The following is a 20,763-nucleotide window of genomic DNA, read 5'->3' as shown; positions in this document are numbered from 1 at the left end:
CCATAGTTACCTTTTTTTAAGTGTGATCCTGAAATGATGGGTTTTTTTGTTTCTTTGTTTTTTTAAATTGTGGTCAAAAGCACATAAAATTTGCTGTCTTAATCATTTTTAAATGTGTAGTAGAGTAGTAAGTATTTTATGCACTTTGTGCAGCAACAAAGATCTGTGTGGAGAGATCTAGAGATCTGTGCAGCACATCTCTAGAACTTCTTCATCCTGCAAAGTCGAAACTCTACCCATTGAACAACTCCTCATTTCCTCCTCCGCCTAGCCTTTGGTGACCACATTCTGCTTTCTGTTTCCATTAGACTGCTTTAGATACCTCATATAAGTGGAATCACACAGCATGTGTCTTTTTGTGACTGCCTTATTTCACTTAACATAATGTCACCCATGTACAGTATGACAGGGTTTCCTTCTTATTTAAGGTGGTAGTATTCCATTGTATCTATGTTCCACATTTCCTTTATCCATTCATCAGTCAGTGAACAATTAGGTCGCTTCCACTTCTTGGCTGTTGTGATAGTGCCACAGTGAACATGGGAGTGCAAATATCTTTTACATTCCCACCAATAATGCACAAGGGTTCCGATTTTGCCACATCCCCATCAGCACTTTTTTTTTCTTTTTGTTTGTTTGTTTTAAGAGTGACCATTCTCATAGGTGTGAGTTGATACCTTGTTGTAGTTTTCACGTTCCTGATGATTAGTGGTGTTGAACATCTTTTCATATGCTTTTTGGCCATTTGTATATCTTCTTTGGAGAAAGTTCCTTCTTGATTTGTTGTTTCAGATTGATGTTTATTCAACAGGGTTATGGATTATTGTGAAGAGTGTTCCCTTTTCTTTCTTAAGAACAGGGTAAACAGGTTTGAAGATATTCTCCCAAGAGAGATTTTTTTTTTCACCTGGGTGTGGGTGGGCTAAGGCAAAAAGGGCGATAGCTGAGAGACTTTTAATGTATTAACAACCTTCTGAATTAGTACATCCATTTCAGATGTAACATAATGTCAGAGCCACAGACTATTAGATCTTAGAGTAGTGCCACAAGTTTACTCCCTCTCCCCCATTGTTTGAAAATTGGGACTTCTTATTTCCTTTAAAACGGTGATCAGGGCCAGACGCGGTGGCTCACGCCTGTAATCCCAGCACTTTGGGAGGCCGAGGCGGGTGGATCACGAGGTCAAGAGATCGAGACCATCCTGGTCAACATGGTGAAACCCCGTCTCTACTAAATATACAAAAAAAATAGCTGGGCATGGTGGCACGTGCCTGTAATCCCAGCAACTCAGGAGGCTGAGGCAGGAGAACTGCCTGAACCCAGGAGGCGGAGGTTGCGGTGAGCCGAGATCGCGCCATTGCACTCCAGCCTGGGTAACAAGAGCGAAACTCCATCTCAAAAAAAAAAAAAAAAAAAAAAAAAGTGGTGATCAGGCCGCTATCCTATGTACCCTTCATTGAATCCTGGATATATTTTTAAAAAGCCATAAAAGTATTTTTTGAGATAATGGAGAAATTTGAAAATGGACTGTATAATAGATGGTAGTATTGTATCAATGTTAACATGTGCTGTATGGGATACTGTTCTGGTTTTTAGAAAATTTAAACTGCAGTTTTTTTTTCAGACAAGGTGTTGCTCTGTTGCCCAGGCTGGAGTGCAGTGGCACCATCATGGTTCACTGCAACCTAGCTTTCTGGGCTCAAGTGATCTCTTACCTCAGCCTCCCAAATAGCTGGGACCACAGGCATGTGCCACAACACCTCGCTAGTTTTTGTATTTTTTATAGAGATGTGGTTTCACCATGTTGCCCAGGCTGGTCTCAAACTCCTGGGCTCACCTTGGCCTCCCAAAGTCCTGGGATTACAGACATGAGCCACCATGCCCAGCCAAAACTAAAGCATTTAGGGTAAAAAGTATCATAAAAAAGTAGGGTAAAAGTAAGTCTGTAACTATCTTACAAATAGTTCAGGAAAAATGTTTGTATACACATATGCAAACTTTTTTTTTTGAGATGGAATCTCGCACTGTCCCCTGAGCTGGAGTGCAGTAGCTTGATCTCGGCTCACTACAACCTTTGCCTCCCAGGTTCAAGTGATTCTCCTGCCTCAGCCTCCCAAGTAGCTGGGATTACGGGCGCCCACCACCATGCCCAGCTAATTTTTTTGTATTTTTAGTAGAGACGGTGTTTCACCATGTTGGCCAGGCTGATCTCAAACTCCTGACCTCATGATCTGCCTGCCTCAGCCTCCCAAAGTGCTGGGATTATAGACGTGAGCCACCACGCCTGGCCTACAAACATTTTTACAAGCAGGGTTTCTTAATCTCAGTATTGTTGACATTTTGGGCTGGATAATTGTGTGGGACTTTGCGTTGTAGGATGTTTAGCAACGTCCATGGGCTCTACCTATTAGACGTCAGTAGCATTCCCCCAGTAGTGACTATCAGATAAGTCTCCAGACTTTCTGTTTTTTTGTTTTTGTTTTAAGAATAGCCATTCTCACAGGCGTGAATTGATATCTCATTGTAGTTTTGATTTCTCTGGGAGGGCAAAAACATCCGCAGTTTAGAATGTATGATACAGAGAAGGAGGGGGGAAAATATTTAGGTACATTTAGGAAGAGTGAGAAAGCAAGGAAATTAGAACAATGTTAGCAATTGATGAATATAGGTATAGGGTATAAGAGTATGCATTGTGTTAGTCTTTTCAATTTTCTGTAGGCTTAAACATTTTCAAAGTGAGGTTGGGGAAAATAAATTAGACTGGATTGTATAGTAATTGAGTATGACTGGAAATGTATGTTCAAAGTTACGTCTCTTAATAGACAGGGCACGTTTGAAGTCAGTGATTAAAGAAAGTGTATTAGTTTTCCAGTGCTCCTGTAACAAATTACTGCAAATATAGTAGCCCATTTATTTGCTTTCTCAATACAGTTGTAAAGTCCTGAAATAGTGTCTGAGGGCTAAAATCGTGTCTCATACTTTCCTTATGCAACCTAGAACAAAGCAACCTGGGATTTAAAAAAAAAATACTAAAGTATCAGTAACAGTAGCAAGTAGCATTTCTTTGACTCTGCATTAGCCTCCTAACTGTGGAAAGTGGCCTCCTCCAAACCCTTCCCCAACTAGTCCAGGGAGTCCCCAGGGATAGCTCAAGTTTGCCTTTGAATACAATTCTCTAGACTACTCTGTGGGTGGCCATTTCCCCCAGCCTGTATTCCGTGACTGTTTTTCTCTCAGATACTGTGTCCCACACCCCTTTCCTTACACTCTGGTTCCTATGCAAAATCTTCTGCCACCGCTATGCTCTGATTACACAATGTTCTCTGAGACCCAGTTCTTTGGTTTGGTTCTTTGGCTGATCTAGTTCAAGCAACGCATTGCCCTGCCTCTGCATTACCAAACCATTGTCTTTACCCTAGTTTGTGTGCTTGGATTCACTTTCCTTTAGAATCAGTTTTTTCCTAGGAGGATACTAGAGCCATAGAACAAGTGGTCCCTGCTTCGTGGACTAACTCACTAATCAAACCTGTTAAAATATCTTTTAATCATCTAAAGTTGAGTTAAGAAACTGCCTTCTCTAAGAAGTCCTTTCAGAATTCCCTCTGCCTCTATCACCTCCAGCTAGATATATATCTCTTCTTTGTACCATGGTACTCTGAACATGTCCTGGTGTATTAGTTCGTTCTCACACTGCTAATAAAGACATACCTGAGACTGGGCAATTTGTAAAAAAAAAGAGATTTAATTGACTGACAGTTCCACATGGCTGGAGAAGCCTCACGATCATGGCGGAAAGCGATGGAGGAGCAAAGTCACGTCTTACATGGTGGCAGGCAAGGAGAGCTTGTACAGGGGAACTCCTGTTTATAAAACCATCAGATCTTGTGAGACTTATTGACTACCATGAGAACAGTACGGGGGAAACTGCCCCCATTATTCATTTATCTCCACTGGTCCTGCCCTTGACACATGGGGATTATTACGATTCAATGTGAGATTTGGGTGACAACACAGTCAAATCATATCACTTGGATATAGTTTTTATCATATTTTATGGTAATTATCTTTTTACTTACCTGATTCCCCATCTAAACTACGAGTTGATTGAGGGAAAGTATCATGTCTCGTGCATCTTTGAATTCTAAATGTTTGACTTAGTTCTTGTCAGTTCGTAGGTTCTGTAGAGGCTCAAGTTGAGCCTGTGATGTACTTGTGTACAACACAATAGGTTTGGCTCAAATATTACATCATTTTGATGAATAGCCGTTTGCCATTTGATAAGAATTATCTGCCAAGGTGGTTCTTTTTCCTTTAACGTTGATGTCAAATCAATTTATCAAACATTTTGATGAGCACCCAGGTATCCTAAGTACTGCCTTGCCCCTTGGATATATGGAAATGAGTGAGACATGTTTCCTGCTCAGAAGAAACTTCCCTGCATCTCCCTCCCTCCATTTCTTCATTCTTCCTTCTCATTCATCCTTGTCTGGATAAATTTTTACTGAGCCTGGATTTGCATCTAATGGAGTAGATAAACGTAAAGAGGTTAATTATAGCATAGTATACTCAGAGCAACAACCAAAGCATGTTCCAGATATAGAGATAGCATGGAAGAAAGCTTAATAGAAGTCTTAGGGTGGTATGGGGTATCCCGGAAGAGGTGACTTCTGAGCGAGTTATCAGGGTGAAAAGACACTCTCCATGCTCAGGTCAGTGAAAGGTACTCCGGTAGAAGAAACAGAATATGCAAAGACCTAGAGATGTGAAAGTACCATATATTCCAGAAACAATAAGTACTTTGGTATTGTTGTGGCATTAAGGTCAGAAGAATGATGATGCAAGTGATGACGAGAGATGAAGCTAGGACAATAGGCAATATTTTAAGTGGCAAAATCTTTTATGGGTGGGTGACTTTCTAAGAGAATGGTAAGGTCTCTAATATAACTGATGATATTCATAATCCAAACATGAAGCCATATATTGCATTTATACAAAGTTCCGTGGTCATCTAGCTATATTTTACCATTTATTATATGGGTGGACGAGAATAAAAAAGAAGATGCTCCCTGTAGTTTGTAGTCTTGTTGAGTATTCAGAATGTATCCACATAAACAGTCTAGAGCAGGGGTCCTCAACTCCCAGGCTGCAGACTACTACCGGCCCATGGCATATTAGGAACCAGGCTGCACGGCAGGAGGTGAGTGGTGGGCCAGCAGCATTACTGCTGTGCATGCGAGGGATCTAGGTTGCCTGCTCCTTATGAGAATCTAACTAATGCTTGATGATCTGAAGTGGAACAGTTTCATCACGAAACATCCTCCAACCCCACCCCACTCCTCACCCCATCTGTGGAAAAACTGTCTTCCATGAAACCCATTCCTGGTGTCAAAAAGTTTGGGGGCTGCTTGTTTAGATAGAGCACCTACTAAGCAATCTACAGACTGGTGCCAACCAAAATTGTGCAGTTGGGGTGTAAGCACAATCTTGATGGTGTTATAAGAATGATTAGGAAAGTCTTTAATTAGAAAGAGACAACCTGATTTTTTGGCTTAAGAAAAACAATTCCCTAAGAGCTAGCTGGGCATGGAAAATGCAAAAGTGAGGAATGTACTTATAAATTAGAAATGTCTTAATGTTCTGAAGTTTAAATCCCAGGATTTTGGGAAGCCAAGGTGGGCAGACCACCTGAGGTCAGGAGTTCAAGACCAGCCTGGACAACATGGAAAAACAACATCTCTACAGAAATACAAAAATTAGCCAGGCATGATGGTGGGTACCTGTAATCCCAGCTACTCCAGAGGCCAAGGTGGGAGAATCACTTGAACCTGGGAGGCGGAGGTTGCAGTGAGCCTTGCACTCTAGCCTGGGTGACAGAGCGAGACTCTGTCTCAAAAAAAAAAAAAAAAAGAAGAAGAAGAAATGATTCCTTACTTAGACCAACAAGTAATGATCTTTAAGCCTTGTAATAGAAACAAAAAACCAATTTATTTTTCTTTATAATAAATTCATTGTCTTATTCTCTGCTAAGGACAGGAGCCTATGTGTTACATCTTTCGTTAACAGTTATTTTCCACTATTTTTATTTGCATCTCTAGATACTGAGTTTGCCTTAGAGATTGTTTATTGATAAAATTGAGTCCCTGTGTTTCTGGCAGACTACTTTCAGTCCATACCACACAGGGACTATCTTAGCCCTTCCTTTCATCTCTTTATTCTCAAAAACCCATAAGGAAAAGGCCTCTGTCCTTTTCCTTATGGAATACAGGAACTCAGATCTTCTCCTTGCCCCACTAGTTCCTCCCATTCCTGCAGCTCTCTGGTTGGGTATTCGTCTTCCATTGAGCTCGTGTGGACTTTTGGCAGACCATAGCAGTTTCTGTACTTACCCTCCTAGAGCCTTTGATCAGTAAATACATTTTACACTTATATAAACTAAACTTAGGAGGAGGGGTGTTTTAATCCTCCAAAATAAGAATGGGGGAACCTTTTGCTTTCTATTTATATAGTTTATAAATTATTTAAGTTTGACAATGAGCATTTGCTATTTTTGTAACTGAAAAGTAAAGATGGTTCAATTTTGAAAAATGAAAAAATAGAGCCTTTTCTACCGTTTCAGGTCTGTTAAATGAACCTGTCTATCTATATGTGTACATGCACATCACACACCCTATTACCAACGTAGTGCAAAATAGTGTGAAAAACTCATCATAATTTGGAAAGCAAAAGCCATAAAAATGTTGATACCGTATGACCTGGGAACTCTACTTTTGAGAAGCAACCTGAGGAAATAATTCAAAAGAATGAATATCTAAAAAATCTATATATAGCCTTGTCTAGACACAGAAAAGTTGAGGAAAGAAAACTTTAAAGTCAAAATAGTGACAAGAGTTAGGTAAACAATGATACATCAACTGGATAGAATATTATTGCAACACTGAAAATGATTATTACAGAAACTATGTTAACAACACTGAATGTTTACAGTACAGAGAGAAAAGAATACACAATTATATATACACTGATTACAGCTGTGTATAAAATGAATTGCATGTGGAAAACTAGAAAGGAAAGTGGATAATGAAAACAGCTATTCTAGTGTATTGGAATTATCGGAAAGTTTTGAAATTTCATTGAATGCTTTTTCAGTACATGGGAAAAATTTGAGTTTCAGATTGTCAGTTAACTTAGATTATTGTTATTCTGAGAGTTTTGCAGCAAAAAGAAAGAAGGACTCTGGAATCTGAGCCCCTTTATTCTTTGTCTCATGGACCAAAATAATTACATTGTAGGAAATAAGGAAACTTCTACTTTCCCAGAAACTTATAAAAATGAACAATTTCAGGGCAAATGATAATGAAGTGGCCTCCTGGGGGAGATTGTAGTTTCTGTTTTCAGAGATTACTAAGAAAAATTAGAAAGTGGTATTGATTGATTTTTTCATCTTATAGAAGATGGATTGGCTTGGCACAGTGGCTCACGCCTGTAATCCTAGCACTTTGGGAGGCTGAGGTGGGTGGATCACCTGAGATCAGTAGTTCAAGACCAGCCTGGCCAGCATGGTGAAACCCCATCCCTACTAAAAATATGAAAAAATTAGCCAAGCGTGTTGGTGGGCACTTGTAATCCCAGCTACTTGGAAGGCTGAGGCAGGAGAATCGCTTGAACCCAGGAGGCACAGTGAGCCTAGATCATGCCATTGCACTCCAGCCTGGGTGACGACAGTGAAACTCCATCTCAAAAAAAAAAAAAAAAAAAAAAACAAAGAAATCTGATTATTTTTATAACAACTTGATTGAAATAAAATTCATATAATATAAAACGCTTTAAAGGCACACAATTCAGTAATTTTTAATATATTCACAGTTCTACAACCATTGCCACTATCTAATTTTAGGACATTACTTTTAAAATACTCATTAGCAACCATACCCCCATTCCTCCCTCCCCCAGCCTCTGACAGCCACTAATCTACTTCCTGTCTCTGTGGATTTGCCTATTCTAGACATTTCATATAAATGAAATCATTCAATATGTGGCCTTTTGTGCCTGTCTTCTTGTACTTAGCAAAATGTGTTTTCAAGGTTCATCCGTGTTGTAGCATGTATCAATACTTCATTTCCTTTTGTAGTTAAATAATATTCCATTGTATGATATACCTCATTTTGTTTATCTGCTCATCAGTTGATAGATAATTGGATTGTTTCCATTTTTGGACTATTATGAGTAATGCTGCTATGAATATCTGTGTACAAATTTTTGTGTGGACATACGTTTTTAGTTCTTTTGAGTGTATACCTAAGAATGAAATTGCTGGTCATGTTGGAAGCCTGTGTTTACTGTTTTGTGGAACTCCCAAACTGTTTTCCAAGGTACCTGCACCATTTTACATACCAACTAGCAATGAAGGAGGGTTCCCAGATGATCTTTTGACAACTTCTTCCAGTTCTTAACACAGTGCCTGTTAAATAGGAAACCGAAGAATAATTGCCAACTATTCTGACTGCCTATTGTCCTCACTATTATTAAGGAAAGCTGATAATTACCTGAGGTATATTAACTACATGTAAAATGATGTTCGTGTATTATTTCCTTTACGACACTGCATCTTGCCTTTGTTATTCTCATTTATTGGTAATGGTATATATTTTCTTTAATTATATTTTATAGAGAGAGGTTGTAAATGTGTGTGTATAAATCGTTCTTTTTTTTTTTTTTTTTTGAGACAGAGTCTCGCTCTGTCACCAGGCTTGAATGCAGTGGCATGATCTCAGCTCACTGCAACCTCTGGCCCCCTGGCTCAAGCGATTCTCCTACCTCACTCTCCTGAATACCTGGGATTACAGGCGCATGCCACCACACCTGGCTAATTTTTATATTTTTAATTGAGACAGGATTTCACCATGTTGGCCAGGATGGTCTCCATCTCGACCTCCTGATCTGCCTGCCTTGGCCTCTCAAAGTGCTGGGATTACAGGTGTGAGCCACCGTGCCTGGCAATTTCTTTCTTTTTCTTCAAGTAAACTACTTGCACATGGCTCTGAAGTCTATAAATATTAAATACATAGACTCATATATTTAGGGCATGCCATTTTGTCCTCCTGATTCCTGAATCATGCTGCCCTGCAGTAGTGGAGAGAGATCTACAGATATTGCTGTGGTATAGCCGCAGGCAATTAGAGCAAGGGAAGATAAAGAAGGAAAATAGAGACCTGGGCCTTGAGCACCAGCATCACTGTGATTAGAAATACAGGAGGGTGTGTGTGGCTAGGTGCCAACCTCCTTTTTTTTTAAAGACAGTCTCACTCTGTTACCCTGGCTGAAGTGCAGTGGTGCCATCTCGGCTTACTGCAACCTTTGCCTCTTAGGCTCAAGAGATTCTGGTCCCTCAGCCTCCTGAGTAGCTGGGATTATAGGCGTGCACCACCATGCCTGGCTAATTTTGTTTTGTTTTGTTTTTTTAGTAGAGATGGGATTTTACCAGGTTGGCCAGCCCGGTCTCAAACTCCTGGTCTCAAGCAATCCACCCACCTTGGCCTCCTAAAGTGCTGGGGTTACATGCATGAGCCACCGCACCCAGCCCTAGGTGCCCACTTTTTCCTTTTTTTTTTTTTTTTTTTGAGACAGAGTCTCACTCTGTCACTCAGCCTGTAGTGCTATGGCACGATCTTGGCTCACTGCAACCTCCACCTCCCAGGTTCAAGCAATTCTCCTGCCTCTGCCTCCCAAGTAGCTAGGACTACAGGTGCCCACCACATCTAGCTAATTTTCGAATGTTTAGTAGAGATGGGGTTTCACTGTGTTGGCCAGGCTAGTCTTGAACTCCTGACCTCAAGTGATCCACCCACCTCAGCCTCCCAAAGTGTGGGATTACAGGCGTGAGCCACCGTACCCTGCCGGTGCCCACTTCTTTTTTTTTTTTTTTTTTTTTGGCGCCCACTTCTTATGTGTGATCTCTCTTCCCTGTCCTCACCTCCTTTGCTGTATTTCTTTTTCCTTACTTCCTTGCTGCCTCCCTGATGTCTTCCTATTTCTGCTTTAAGGGGAAGTGCATATAAAAGGACTTCACATGTGATTAATAATTAAAATGTTGATAATACAAAGACCTAGGATAAGCCATTGTTTAACACTGTTTGTGGGGGTTTTTTCCCCATTGCTACATTTTTAAAATGTTTTCTTTCCTTTCATGCTCATTAATCCAATTCATCAGATATTTACTGATAATCTAGTGTGTGTCAGGCACTGTTTTAGGTCCCTGTTTCTCTTCTTCATCGCCTTTTGCTCCTTTTTCTATACCTCTAGATCCTTTCCTTTCCTAAATTGGATGTCAGAGAGAGGAGAGACCACTGAGAAAAAGAAATTGGATGGAGTGTCTATGTGTCTTACATTCTCTGCATATTCTAATAATCATTTCACTGATTTTCTTTGATTTCAAAACATTGTGTGCTTTGACTGAAGAAATGCCTCAGAGTGTGTATGACAAGACATCCCATTTGTGTATACATTGGGTTTAAGGACTTCTTGCTGGTCAGCTTATCTTTTTCCAGAATGTAATATTGATCTATTCTTGATTTTTTAAGTCTGACAAAATGGGAAGAAAGCTCTGGCAGGAGGGGAAAGTAAGATACAAATCAGAGATAGGCAGAGAGGAGCAAAATAAAAGGCTTTGCGAGAGGAGCGCTACGAGGCAGAGAAATGACTGAGGCCCCAGGCACATAATATATTGTATGCAGTGTATTACTTACTGCTGCCTTCTGTGTGTCAGTTCAATAAGATAATTCAGTTACACCTCATGGAGCAAGAAGGAACTTTAGAGATTATTTAATTCACTTACAAAGAATGCATCATGGAACATGCAAAGAACTCTTTTCACCTTAATTAATCCAATAATAGGGATGATAAATTGGATATTTTCGCCATCTTCTATTTATTGACTGAGAATCCATCTTGTAGTATTCTCAAAGCAGAAATGTTTTCCAACTAGGGAAACAAATGAGTAGACCAGTATTTCCCCATGTTTTGTTTTCACATCATGGCATGAAAGAGAATGATAATTTGTAAAGCACTAGAGCAAACATACAGGGCTACTGTCAACTTAGGTGACTGACCTGAGGCTTAGGCAATCGGTAGCTTGGAAATAAATTGTGTAAACCGCAGTATTGTAGTCAATTTAGTATTGAATTTTATTCTGCAATTAGAAAGCTAACATCTCATCTTGGTGGCTTGATTTTAAAAAAGGAAGCTAACATGTTTTGGCATGAATAAGATAGCTGTAAATAATGGCATGATTAACCCTACCGCATCTTTATTTTTATTTCATTTTATTTTATCTTTATATTTTTGAGACAGAGTCTTACTCTGTCCCTCAGGCTGCTCACTACAGCCTCGACCTCTGGGTTCAAGCAGTTCTCCTGCCTCAGCTTCCTGAGTAGCTGGGTATACAGGTGCATGCCACCATGCCTAGCTTTTTTTTTTTTTTTAATTTCATAAAGACAGTGCCTTGTTATGTTGTACCGGCTGTTCTCAAGCTCCTAGACTTAAGTGATCCTCCTTCCTCAGCCTCCCAAAGTGCTGGGATTGAAGGTGTGAGCCACTGTGCCTGGCCTCTGTGGCTTCTTATATATATAGATACATGATGTTGTGGCTGGTAGTATAATGTATTAGGTATAGCTACATCAGGGGAAAAAATGGTGCATAGTTTAGATGATTAAGCCTGGCCTCTGACTTTTAGTTTCTTTGTAACCATTTGGGTTTTGGAGAAAAGTTGAGTGAGGACGTTGGACTCTAAGCTCTAGATCTTTGGACTCATCAAGCCTTGGAGAATAGGGTATGTGGGGCTTGAAGGTGATCTAATATATTTTTTATAGGTATCTAACATTCTATAGTAGTTTGAAAATTATATGTGTATTTTCATATAACACTTTTGTTCTCTGCATCTTCCGCTTTAGTTCTAAGGGAATTCTTTGGATCTATAATGAGAGGTCTTCTTCTAAAATTACTTTAATGTTTGGCATATATATTATTTGCAAGTTATGAATATAATATTTGTAATTATGAATCATATAACAATGAACACCCATGAACCTATCACAACTTTAGTGTTAAATTAGTCTGTTAGTAAGTGCTGGGGATGGATCAGCAACTTAAACATTCTCATTCTAAGTCCAGTGCTCTTCCTAATAAGTACCCTTATGTTGATACATATCATTCCTTATTTGTAAAATGTGTAGTGTTGTAATTAAAACAAATGGAAATTAATGACAGATGTTGGTAAGGATGTGGACAAACTGGATCACTCATGCGTTGCTGTTGAGAGGATAAAATGGTGTAACTACTCTGGAAAATAGTTTGGCAGTTGCTTTAAAAACTGAACTTGTACTTTTTTTTTTTTTTTTTTTGAGATAGAGTCCTGCTCTGTTGCCCAGACTGGAGTGCAGTGGTGCGATCTCAGCTCACTGCAACCTCTGCCTCCTGGGGTCAAGCGATTCTCATGCCTTAGCCTCCCAAGTAGCTGGGATTACAGGCACCTGCCACCACACCTGGCTAATTTTTTTGTATTTTTAGTAGAGACGAGCTTTCACCATCTTGGCCAGGTTGGTCTCAAAGTCCTGACCCCAAGTGACCCACCTGCCTGGACCTCCCAAAGTGCTGAATTATAGGCATGAGCCACCATGCCCGGCCTAAACATGTAACTTTCATATGACCCAGCAATTACACTCCTGGGCATTTATTCCAGAGAAATGAAAACTTAACACAAAATCCTTTATATATATTCATAGCTGCTTAATTTGTAAGCAGCTCAGATGTCCTTAAATAGGTTAAACAAACTATGGTACATATATAATACGGAATACTATTTAACAATACCATGTGAGGAACTGTTGATACATATGTCTTAGTCTAATGTTCAGGCTGCTATAACAAAGTACCATAAATTGGGTAGCTTATATAAACAACAGAAATTTGTTTCTCAAAGTTTTAGAGGCTAGGAAGTCCAAGAACAAGGTACCTGCAGATTCAATGTCTGGTGAGAACCCATTTTCTGGTTCATAAAATGGTACCTTCTAGATGTGTTCCCACAGGGTAGAAGGAACAAGACAGCTTTCTGGGACCCCTGTTATAAAAGCATTAATCCAATTAATGAGAACTCTTCCCCCATGTTTTAGTCACCTCCCCAAAACTCACCTCCTTATACAATTACAATATACATTAGGTTTTAACATTAATTTTGAGGGGGAGACAGACACTCAGACCATAGCATACAACAACTTGAATCAATCTCCAGGGAATTATGCTGGGCAAAAAAAGCCAGTCTCAAAAGTTTACATATTGTATGAATTCATTTATTATCATTCTGGAAATCATAAAGATGGAGAACAGATTAATGATTGCCAGAGAACTGGGGAGGTGATAGAGGTGGGTGTGGCTATAAAAAGGCAACACGAGGGATCCTGGTAGTGATGGAGTGGTTGTGTACTTGCCAGTAATAGTGGAGACACAGACCTACACATGATAAAATTGTATAAAACTAAATACATTTCCTACACCCCCCCCCGACAAGAAGAGTAGAAGTAAAACAGGAAATCTGAATAAAATTAATGGAATGTATCAATGTCAATATCATAGTTGTGATACTATAATTTTGCAAAATGTTACCATTGGGGAAAACTGGGCACAGGGATCTCTGTATTCTTACTTACAGCTGCATATCAATCGTTGCACCATAATCTCAAAATAAAAAAATTCAATTTTAAATAAAATTACTGGTTCAATTTTTTAAGAACTATAACAATAATAATTATTTATAATGGAATGAAATCTTGGAATGGGAAGGACCTTTGCATGATGCATTCTAGCCCTGGCACATTGTTGGTAGCTGTTCACCGCAATCTCATTTTACTAAACTAAACAGGTATTTCTGAGAGGTTTTCACTCTTTATTTAGCTTTTGTCTATACACTGTCCCCTAAATTTAATATAAATAACCTGAAAAACTTGTAAGATGCATGTTTCCAGGCTTACTCCCTAAGGATTCTGATTCAATAGGTCTGGGGGTGGATCCTGGCAACCTCCAATTAAAGAGTTTTATTAGCTGACTCTGATTCAGAAGATCAGTCCATTGACTTCTGACTCAAGAGGTAACAATTGTAAACAATAAATCATACTTGTTCTGGTGAGCAAATAATCCTTTACATTTCTGTGTGGCATAGAGGATTTGTAGTTAGGTGAGAATTTTAATAGCAAAGTACTGATAAAATTTTCCAGACACCCACGTGTTGAAGAAAGAATGTTTGACCAAACTGAAGGTTGTACTTGCTCTGAATCAACAAGAACTTTGAACGGAAAGAGCGTGCCCTAGGTTCTTAGGTTGAAGGAGCCCTGCCTGTCTCCTAGCCGCCTGACCACTCATGATTTATTTGGTACAAAGAAGGCAAAGACTTCTGCTTTAGTTACATAGACTGTACAAAGGGAGTGCTCTATTAGCGTGAAGAATTCCAATGTACTTTATAAGCTCTGAAATAATCTATTCATTTAATTCCTCATTTTTTGTAAATGAAGTTGCAACTGAAGTACTTGGCTAGTCCCTTTTTTCCCCCCACACCCTGGTAGTCAAGTCACTTAAAATGATTGCTGTTATTGAAAAGCAGATACAGAGAAATTCTGTTCTACCTTTTGGGATGCTTAGGTTGCAGCTTGTTGAAATCTGGGTGACCCTCTCTGCTCTACACCTGGGGCCAATAATCAGAACATCGTGGCTTGAGCCTAGGTCAGAGTCCAGTCCTACTGCTTCCCACGCTCCTGGATATACACATTGAGTTGGTGAGTGATCCTGTGGAAGTTACTCTCTCTGGACTTGAGGCCAGGAAGGATGTCCTTACTCCTTCCTTTCCAGAGTAATCACAGGAGAACAAGTACATCTCTTCAAAGAAACCTCTGCAAATCCTCTCCTCTTGACCCCAGATAGGACTCAGGGATGGCATCAGAGAACCAGCCCTGCCCCATCTGGCTTACTGTGCATATTTGCTGGGCACCTCATTTTGAGGTGCAGCTTTTATTTTATCTTCATGCCTCATAGCAAGAGCACATAGCATTTTGTGTTTTATGTAACTTGGTATTGTACGTAGTAAAGACACAAAAATATATATAAGAATGAGACGCACTGAATTTCAGATATTTTCCTCTGCAGATGAAGGGAAAGATGAGGCATTTATGGAGAGAGGGTAAGTCTAGTTATAATATTTTATTTCTTCTTAGAAAAGAGTTTTGATATAGCAAACTGTTGACATCTGTTTACATTTAGCGGTGGGTACAGGGCTGCCTTTTATATTACTTTCCTAATTTTCTACATGGATTTTTTTTTCTGAATTTGGAAATGTTTTATAATTTAAAATTGTTACTAGATGGAAAAGTCAATCTAGGTTACAGTAGTTCTTCTGCTCTAAGTTTCTCTCTCAAAGACAGAGAAATTCTCAAAGCCGGGAAAACAGAAATCATCTGATAGAAGCTGTCCCACCTCCCCACCCTCAGATGTGCTTCCATCCTTACACCCTTCGTTCTGCTCTAGGGACAGCAGAGTTAGTATCTCTCCTTGAGTCCAAGTCCAGTCCCTCTGTCCCCTCTTTGGATCCCTCCCTTCCAGCCTTTCAGGAACGTCTGTGCTGTTTAGCTGTCAACACCTCACTTTTCTGTCAACATTTAAATATGTGCTAGTTTCTCTTGGCTTTAAAAAAACCCTCTGCCTCAAGCTCCCAATGCTCTCTGTCTGTCCCCGCCTCGTAGTTGAACTTCTCTGAAGAGGCATCTAGCTGGTTGTCTTTATATTCACACCTCCTGCTCTTCGGCCTACTCCAGTCTGGCTTCTCTCCCATGAAGTTGCTCATATCAAGGTCAACATTGACTCCATGTCGCTGAATCCAGTGGATATTTTCCAGTCTCCGACTTTTGACACAACTGACCACTTTCTTCTCAAAATCCTTTCCTTTCCATAATTTCTGTGTTACGACATTCTCATTTTCTTGTACCCTATCTGATCTTCCATGAACTCTTTCTTTTATCAGCTTATCTTTTTTTTTTTTTTTTTTTTTTTTTACCCAGTCATTAAATAGTGAAGATTCTCAGGGGTCAGTCCTAAACCCTTTTCTCACTCTTAATTTTTTTCCTCAAGTGATGACATCTACTTCCATAGTTTGTTGCTTTCCCTGTGATTACTACACCTCTACCTCCCGTTCTATCCCTGTGTTTCCTGCTGTAGACCTGTACATACAGCTGCCTGCTAAATATCACTTGCATGACTCATAGACACTTCGGTCTCAACATGTTCAAAACTGAACTCATCCTTCCCCCAATGGTTTGTCCTTCAGTGTTTTCGAAAATGACACTAGAATCCATCTCGTTACTCAAGCCAGAAACTTGGGGGTGCTACTTGATTTCTTCCTATCACCTGCTGAGGCAGGAAGATCATTTGAACCCGAGAGGCAGAGTTTGCAGTGACCTGTGATCATGCCACTGCACTCCAGCCTGGCTGCTAGAGCGAGACCCTGTCTCAAAAAAATTATTTTTAAAATTTTCTTATCGAGGTCTAATTTACATAAAGTGAAATGCTGAGATTTTAAGTTGTACAGTTTGATCAGCTTTGACAAATCCATTATTAGCGTGAGGCTTATCCCTATTAAGAAACAGAACCGGTTGTGCATGGTGGCTCACACCTGTAATCCCAGCACTTTGGGAGACTGAGTCAGGAGGATCGCTTGAGCTCAGGGTTCAAGGCAAGCCTGAGCAGCATAGCAAGACCCTGTCTCTACAAAAAATGAAAAGTAAGCCAGGCATGGCAGAGTACACCTGTAGTCTTAGCTACTCAGGAGGATGAAGTGGGAGGATCCCTGGAATCTAGGAGTTCAAGTTTGCGATGTTATGATTGTGCCGCTGTACTCCATCCTGGGCCACAGAGCAAGACCCTGTCTCTAAAAAAAATTTTTTAATTAAAAATCTTAAGGCACAGAACATTTACATCTTCCTAGAAATTTCTCTTGTGACCCTTCTCAGTCAGTCACTCTCCAAAGCAACCACTGATCCGATTCAATTTTTTTAATGTTTTAATGTATTTTTAAAATAACACTGCAGAATAAAACACAAAAAGATGCTCCAAACCTTAAAAATAATTTATTGGTAGTATTCAAGTGGAGCTGCTCTAAAACATAGGACCTGTGGCATGTGATGATTAACTTTAGCTGCCCTGTTTTGTTGAACTTTAAAATTTTTACTTAGCCTTATGGACTGTGCTGTGACAACATCTTTCCATCTCCTTATTATATTATTTCCCCAATTAACTTGCTTAAATCATATCTTTAGACTCCTAGCAATTTAAAATACAAATTAGAAATTTTAAATTATTTTGTCATTCATTTGAATATTAAACATTTAAAGAGCCGAACTGAACCCAGACACTGACTTCTTTTTTTTATTTATAGATAGGTACAGTAGAGGCAGTGAAATGTGAGCTTGTTTATTGGTCCACACTGGATTCATTTCTAATTCAGAGGTACTATCTTTAAGGATAAGAGGTAATTTAGGTTCTCATACACAGGTAGCTCAGCTGTTTCATTCATAGGTAGGCTGGTTTTAGGTCCATAGATTCTCTATGGAATTCCATGGCATAGTGAAAACAGCAAGAGTGCCAGATCTTACACTTACCCGGGAGAAACCAACACTACCAGGCTCCACATACTGTGCCTTTTTTTCACTGATCTCCATGCTTTTTTTACTGTGCATCTCAACTGAGAAATTTTTTGATTTATATCCCCTAATGTAGGTATCATTGTATTTATATTATATACATTATCATACTTATATAATTAGGAATTTTTAGTATATATGTTTTGTTCATGATTTTATTTAAATTTTATGACTGCATTTTATTGATGAAGACACTAAAGCTCAAAGAAGTTTAGTAACTTGCTCAAGGTCACCTAACTTACTAATTGGGTGATAGTTGACAAATTCCAAACCATTTTGGGGCCTCATTTATAAAGTTATTCCAACTATGTTATCTTCAAGGCCTCTTCTAACCCTTAACAACCTGTGCTTCTCTGCTAGCTAACATTCATCTATCTAAGATTTAGTCTCTGATTTAATATTTCTTAGCAGATATGGCCCTATTACGATCCATATATTAATAGTTAGCAATGTTAGGAAATAGTGGGTGGAAGAAGAGAAACTTACATTTAAAACAGTATCAAGCTAGCTTGTTCTTTGGCATAATTTTTTAAATCCTTCACAGAAATAGAAAAAAAAATATTAAAATTTATGCGGTTCTGTGTAAGCAACATAAAAAAAAAATTTTATGTGGAACCACAGAAGGCCCAGAATAGCCAAAGCTATCCTCAGCAAAAAGAACAAAACTAAAGGAATCACATTACTTGACTTTGAATTATACTACAGAGCTATTATAACCAAACCAGCATGGTACTGACATAAAAACAAGAACATAGACCAAGGGAACAGAACAGAGAACCCAGAAATAAAAATATACATCTATGGTGAACTCATTTTTGACAAAGGTGCTAAGAATATACATTGAGGAAAGGACAGTCTCTTTAATAAATGGTCCCTGGGAAAACTGGATATTCATATGCAGAAGAATGAAACTAGACCCCTATCTTTTGCCAAATACAAAAATCAAATCAAAATGGATTAAAGAGTTAAATCTAAGACCTGAAATTATGAAACTGCTACCAGAAAACATTGGGGAAATTCTCCAGGAAATTGGTCTAGGCAAAGATTTATTGGGTAATACCTAAAGAACACTCAACCAAAGTGAAAATGGACAAATGGGATTACATCAAGTTAAAAAGCTTCTGCATACTCTCTCACACTTGTCTTAAAAAAATAAAATAAATTTTAAAAAATAAAAATAAATAAAAAGCTTCTGCACAGCAATGTAAACAATCAATCAAGTGAAGAGACAACTCACAGAATGGGAGAAAATGTTTGCAAACTACCCATCTGACAACAGGGTTAACAGCCAGAATATATAAGGAACTTAAATAACTCAATAGGAAAAAAATCTAATAATCTTATTTTAAAATGGGCAGAAGATCTGAATAGATGTTTCTTAGAAGAAAACATACAAATGGCAGTCAGGTATGTGAAAAGGTGCTTAACATCACTGATACCAGAGAAATGCATCTCACTCTAGATAAAATGGCTTCTATTCAGAAGACAGGCAATAACCAATGCTGGCCAGGATGTAGATAAAAAGGAACCTTGTATGTTTTTCGTGGAAATGTAAATTAGTACAGCCACGGAGAGTGGCATGGTGGTTCCTCAAAAACACTAAAAATAGATCTACTATATGATCTAGCAACCCCACTGCTAGGTTATACCCAAAAGAAAGGAATTAACTAAATAAAATAGATTTCTGCATTCCCATTCGATTGTAGCACTGTTCGCAATAGCTAAGATTTAGAAGCAACCTAAGTGTCCATCAGCAGGTGAATGAGTAAAGAAAATGTGGTATATATACAAAATGGAGTACTGTTCAGCCATAGGGAAAAAAAAAAAAAGAAATCCTGTCATTTACAACAACATGGGTGGGAGTACTGTTCAGCCATAGGGAAAAAAAAAGAAAGAAATCCTGTTATTTACAACAACATGGGTGGGAGTACTGTTCAGCCATAGGAAAAAAAAAAAATCCTGTCATTTACAACAACATGGATGGAACTGGAGGTCATTATGATAAGTGAAATAAGCCAGGCATAGAACGACAAACTTCACCTGTTCTCACTTACTTGTGGAGCTAAAAATTAAAACAGTTGAAGAGTGGAATGATGGGAAGGTAGTGGGGTGGGTGGGAAGTGGAGATAGTTAATTGCTATGAAAATATAGTTAGAATGAATAAGATCTAGTATTTGTTAGCACAACAGAGTAATTACAGTCAACAGTAATTTATTGTACATTTAAAAATAACTAAAAGGGTATAATTGGAATGTTCATAACACAAAGAAAGGAGAAGTGCTTGAGGTGATGGATGCCCCATTTACCCTGAGGTGATTATTATGCATTGCATGTCTGTACAAAATATCTCATGTACCCCATAAATATATATACCTATAAAGTACCCATAAAAACCCTCTTTGCTTATAGGTATATGCTGCATATTTAAGAGATTTATAGCAACAATCACTTCAAACATAATTTACAAGATACTCATTACCCTAAACACCACAGATACTTCTATCAGTATATTTTCACGAAGATCTTTGGGTAATTGTTCTTCAGCATTTTCCCGTATGGCAAGGTGAAGCCTATTATTTTTCTAAGTACTTGTGTTGCTGTGAATAACCACCAGTGTGGAAGGTGCCTCAATTTCCTGCGGTGTCACAGCAAAAACTCTTTTATTTAGAAATACTCTCAGTATATTTCCTTTGTAAGTCAGCTGTTTCCTTCCAGGTAAAAATTGCTTTGATCAAAAGAGCTGTCATTTGTCTCTGAAACAATTTCTGTAAGTTTTGTTTTGGTCTTAGCTGGAATTTCAGAGAGAAATGGGAAGACAATTTTGGATTAACACCTGTCTGAGAAATTCCAAAATTAGAAATGGCCATCTGGTTTGCATGTTTTGCAAAATAGGGTTTTACCATTCCAAAGAGATTTTTAGACTCTTCTAAAACTGCTGCGCCATCAACATTTTCCTATCATACTGAAAAGAGGATAGTTAGGTAGGTGTTGGTGATGTTCATTCTAAGAGGGAATGCTGCAGTAACAACCTCTC

General features: G+C 38.8%; 1 protein-coding gene across 8 annotated transcripts in view; it reads right to left on the bottom strand.

The window, feature by feature from the left end:
* Positions 1 to 1,428: 1,428 nt before the first annotated feature.
* The window catches only part of LOC110567235 (metal-response element-binding transcription factor 2), a 117,587-nt gene continuing 98,252 nt past the window's right edge, over positions 1,429 to 20,763 (bottom strand). For 3 of the 8 annotated variants that reach the window (XM_064370192.1, XM_064370202.1, XM_064370209.1), the window contains one exon: positions 1,429 to 8,458. In XM_064370192.1, the coding sequence (XP_064226262.1) occupies positions 8,395 to 8,458 (64 nt within the window). In that variant the 3' untranslated portion in view covers positions 1,429 to 8,394. Of the gene's footprint in view, positions 8,459 to 8,693; positions 13,112 to 20,763 lie in introns of those variants that run through there. The other 5 variants (XM_064370190.1, XM_064370193.1, XM_064370197.1 and 2 more) reach the window with 5 other exon arrangements.

The sequence above is a fragment of the Aotus nancymaae genome, unplaced genomic scaffold (genome assembly GCF_030222135.1).
Source record: "Aotus nancymaae isolate 86718 unplaced genomic scaffold, 86718_ANA_hifiasm-v0.15.2.pri h1tg000103l, whole genome shotgun sequence".
Taxonomy (NCBI): Eukaryota; Metazoa; Chordata; class Mammalia; order Primates; family Aotidae; genus Aotus; species Aotus nancymaae.
The sequence above is the reverse complement of the archived record's forward strand: the minus strand, read 5'-3'. Positions and strand labels throughout refer to the sequence as shown.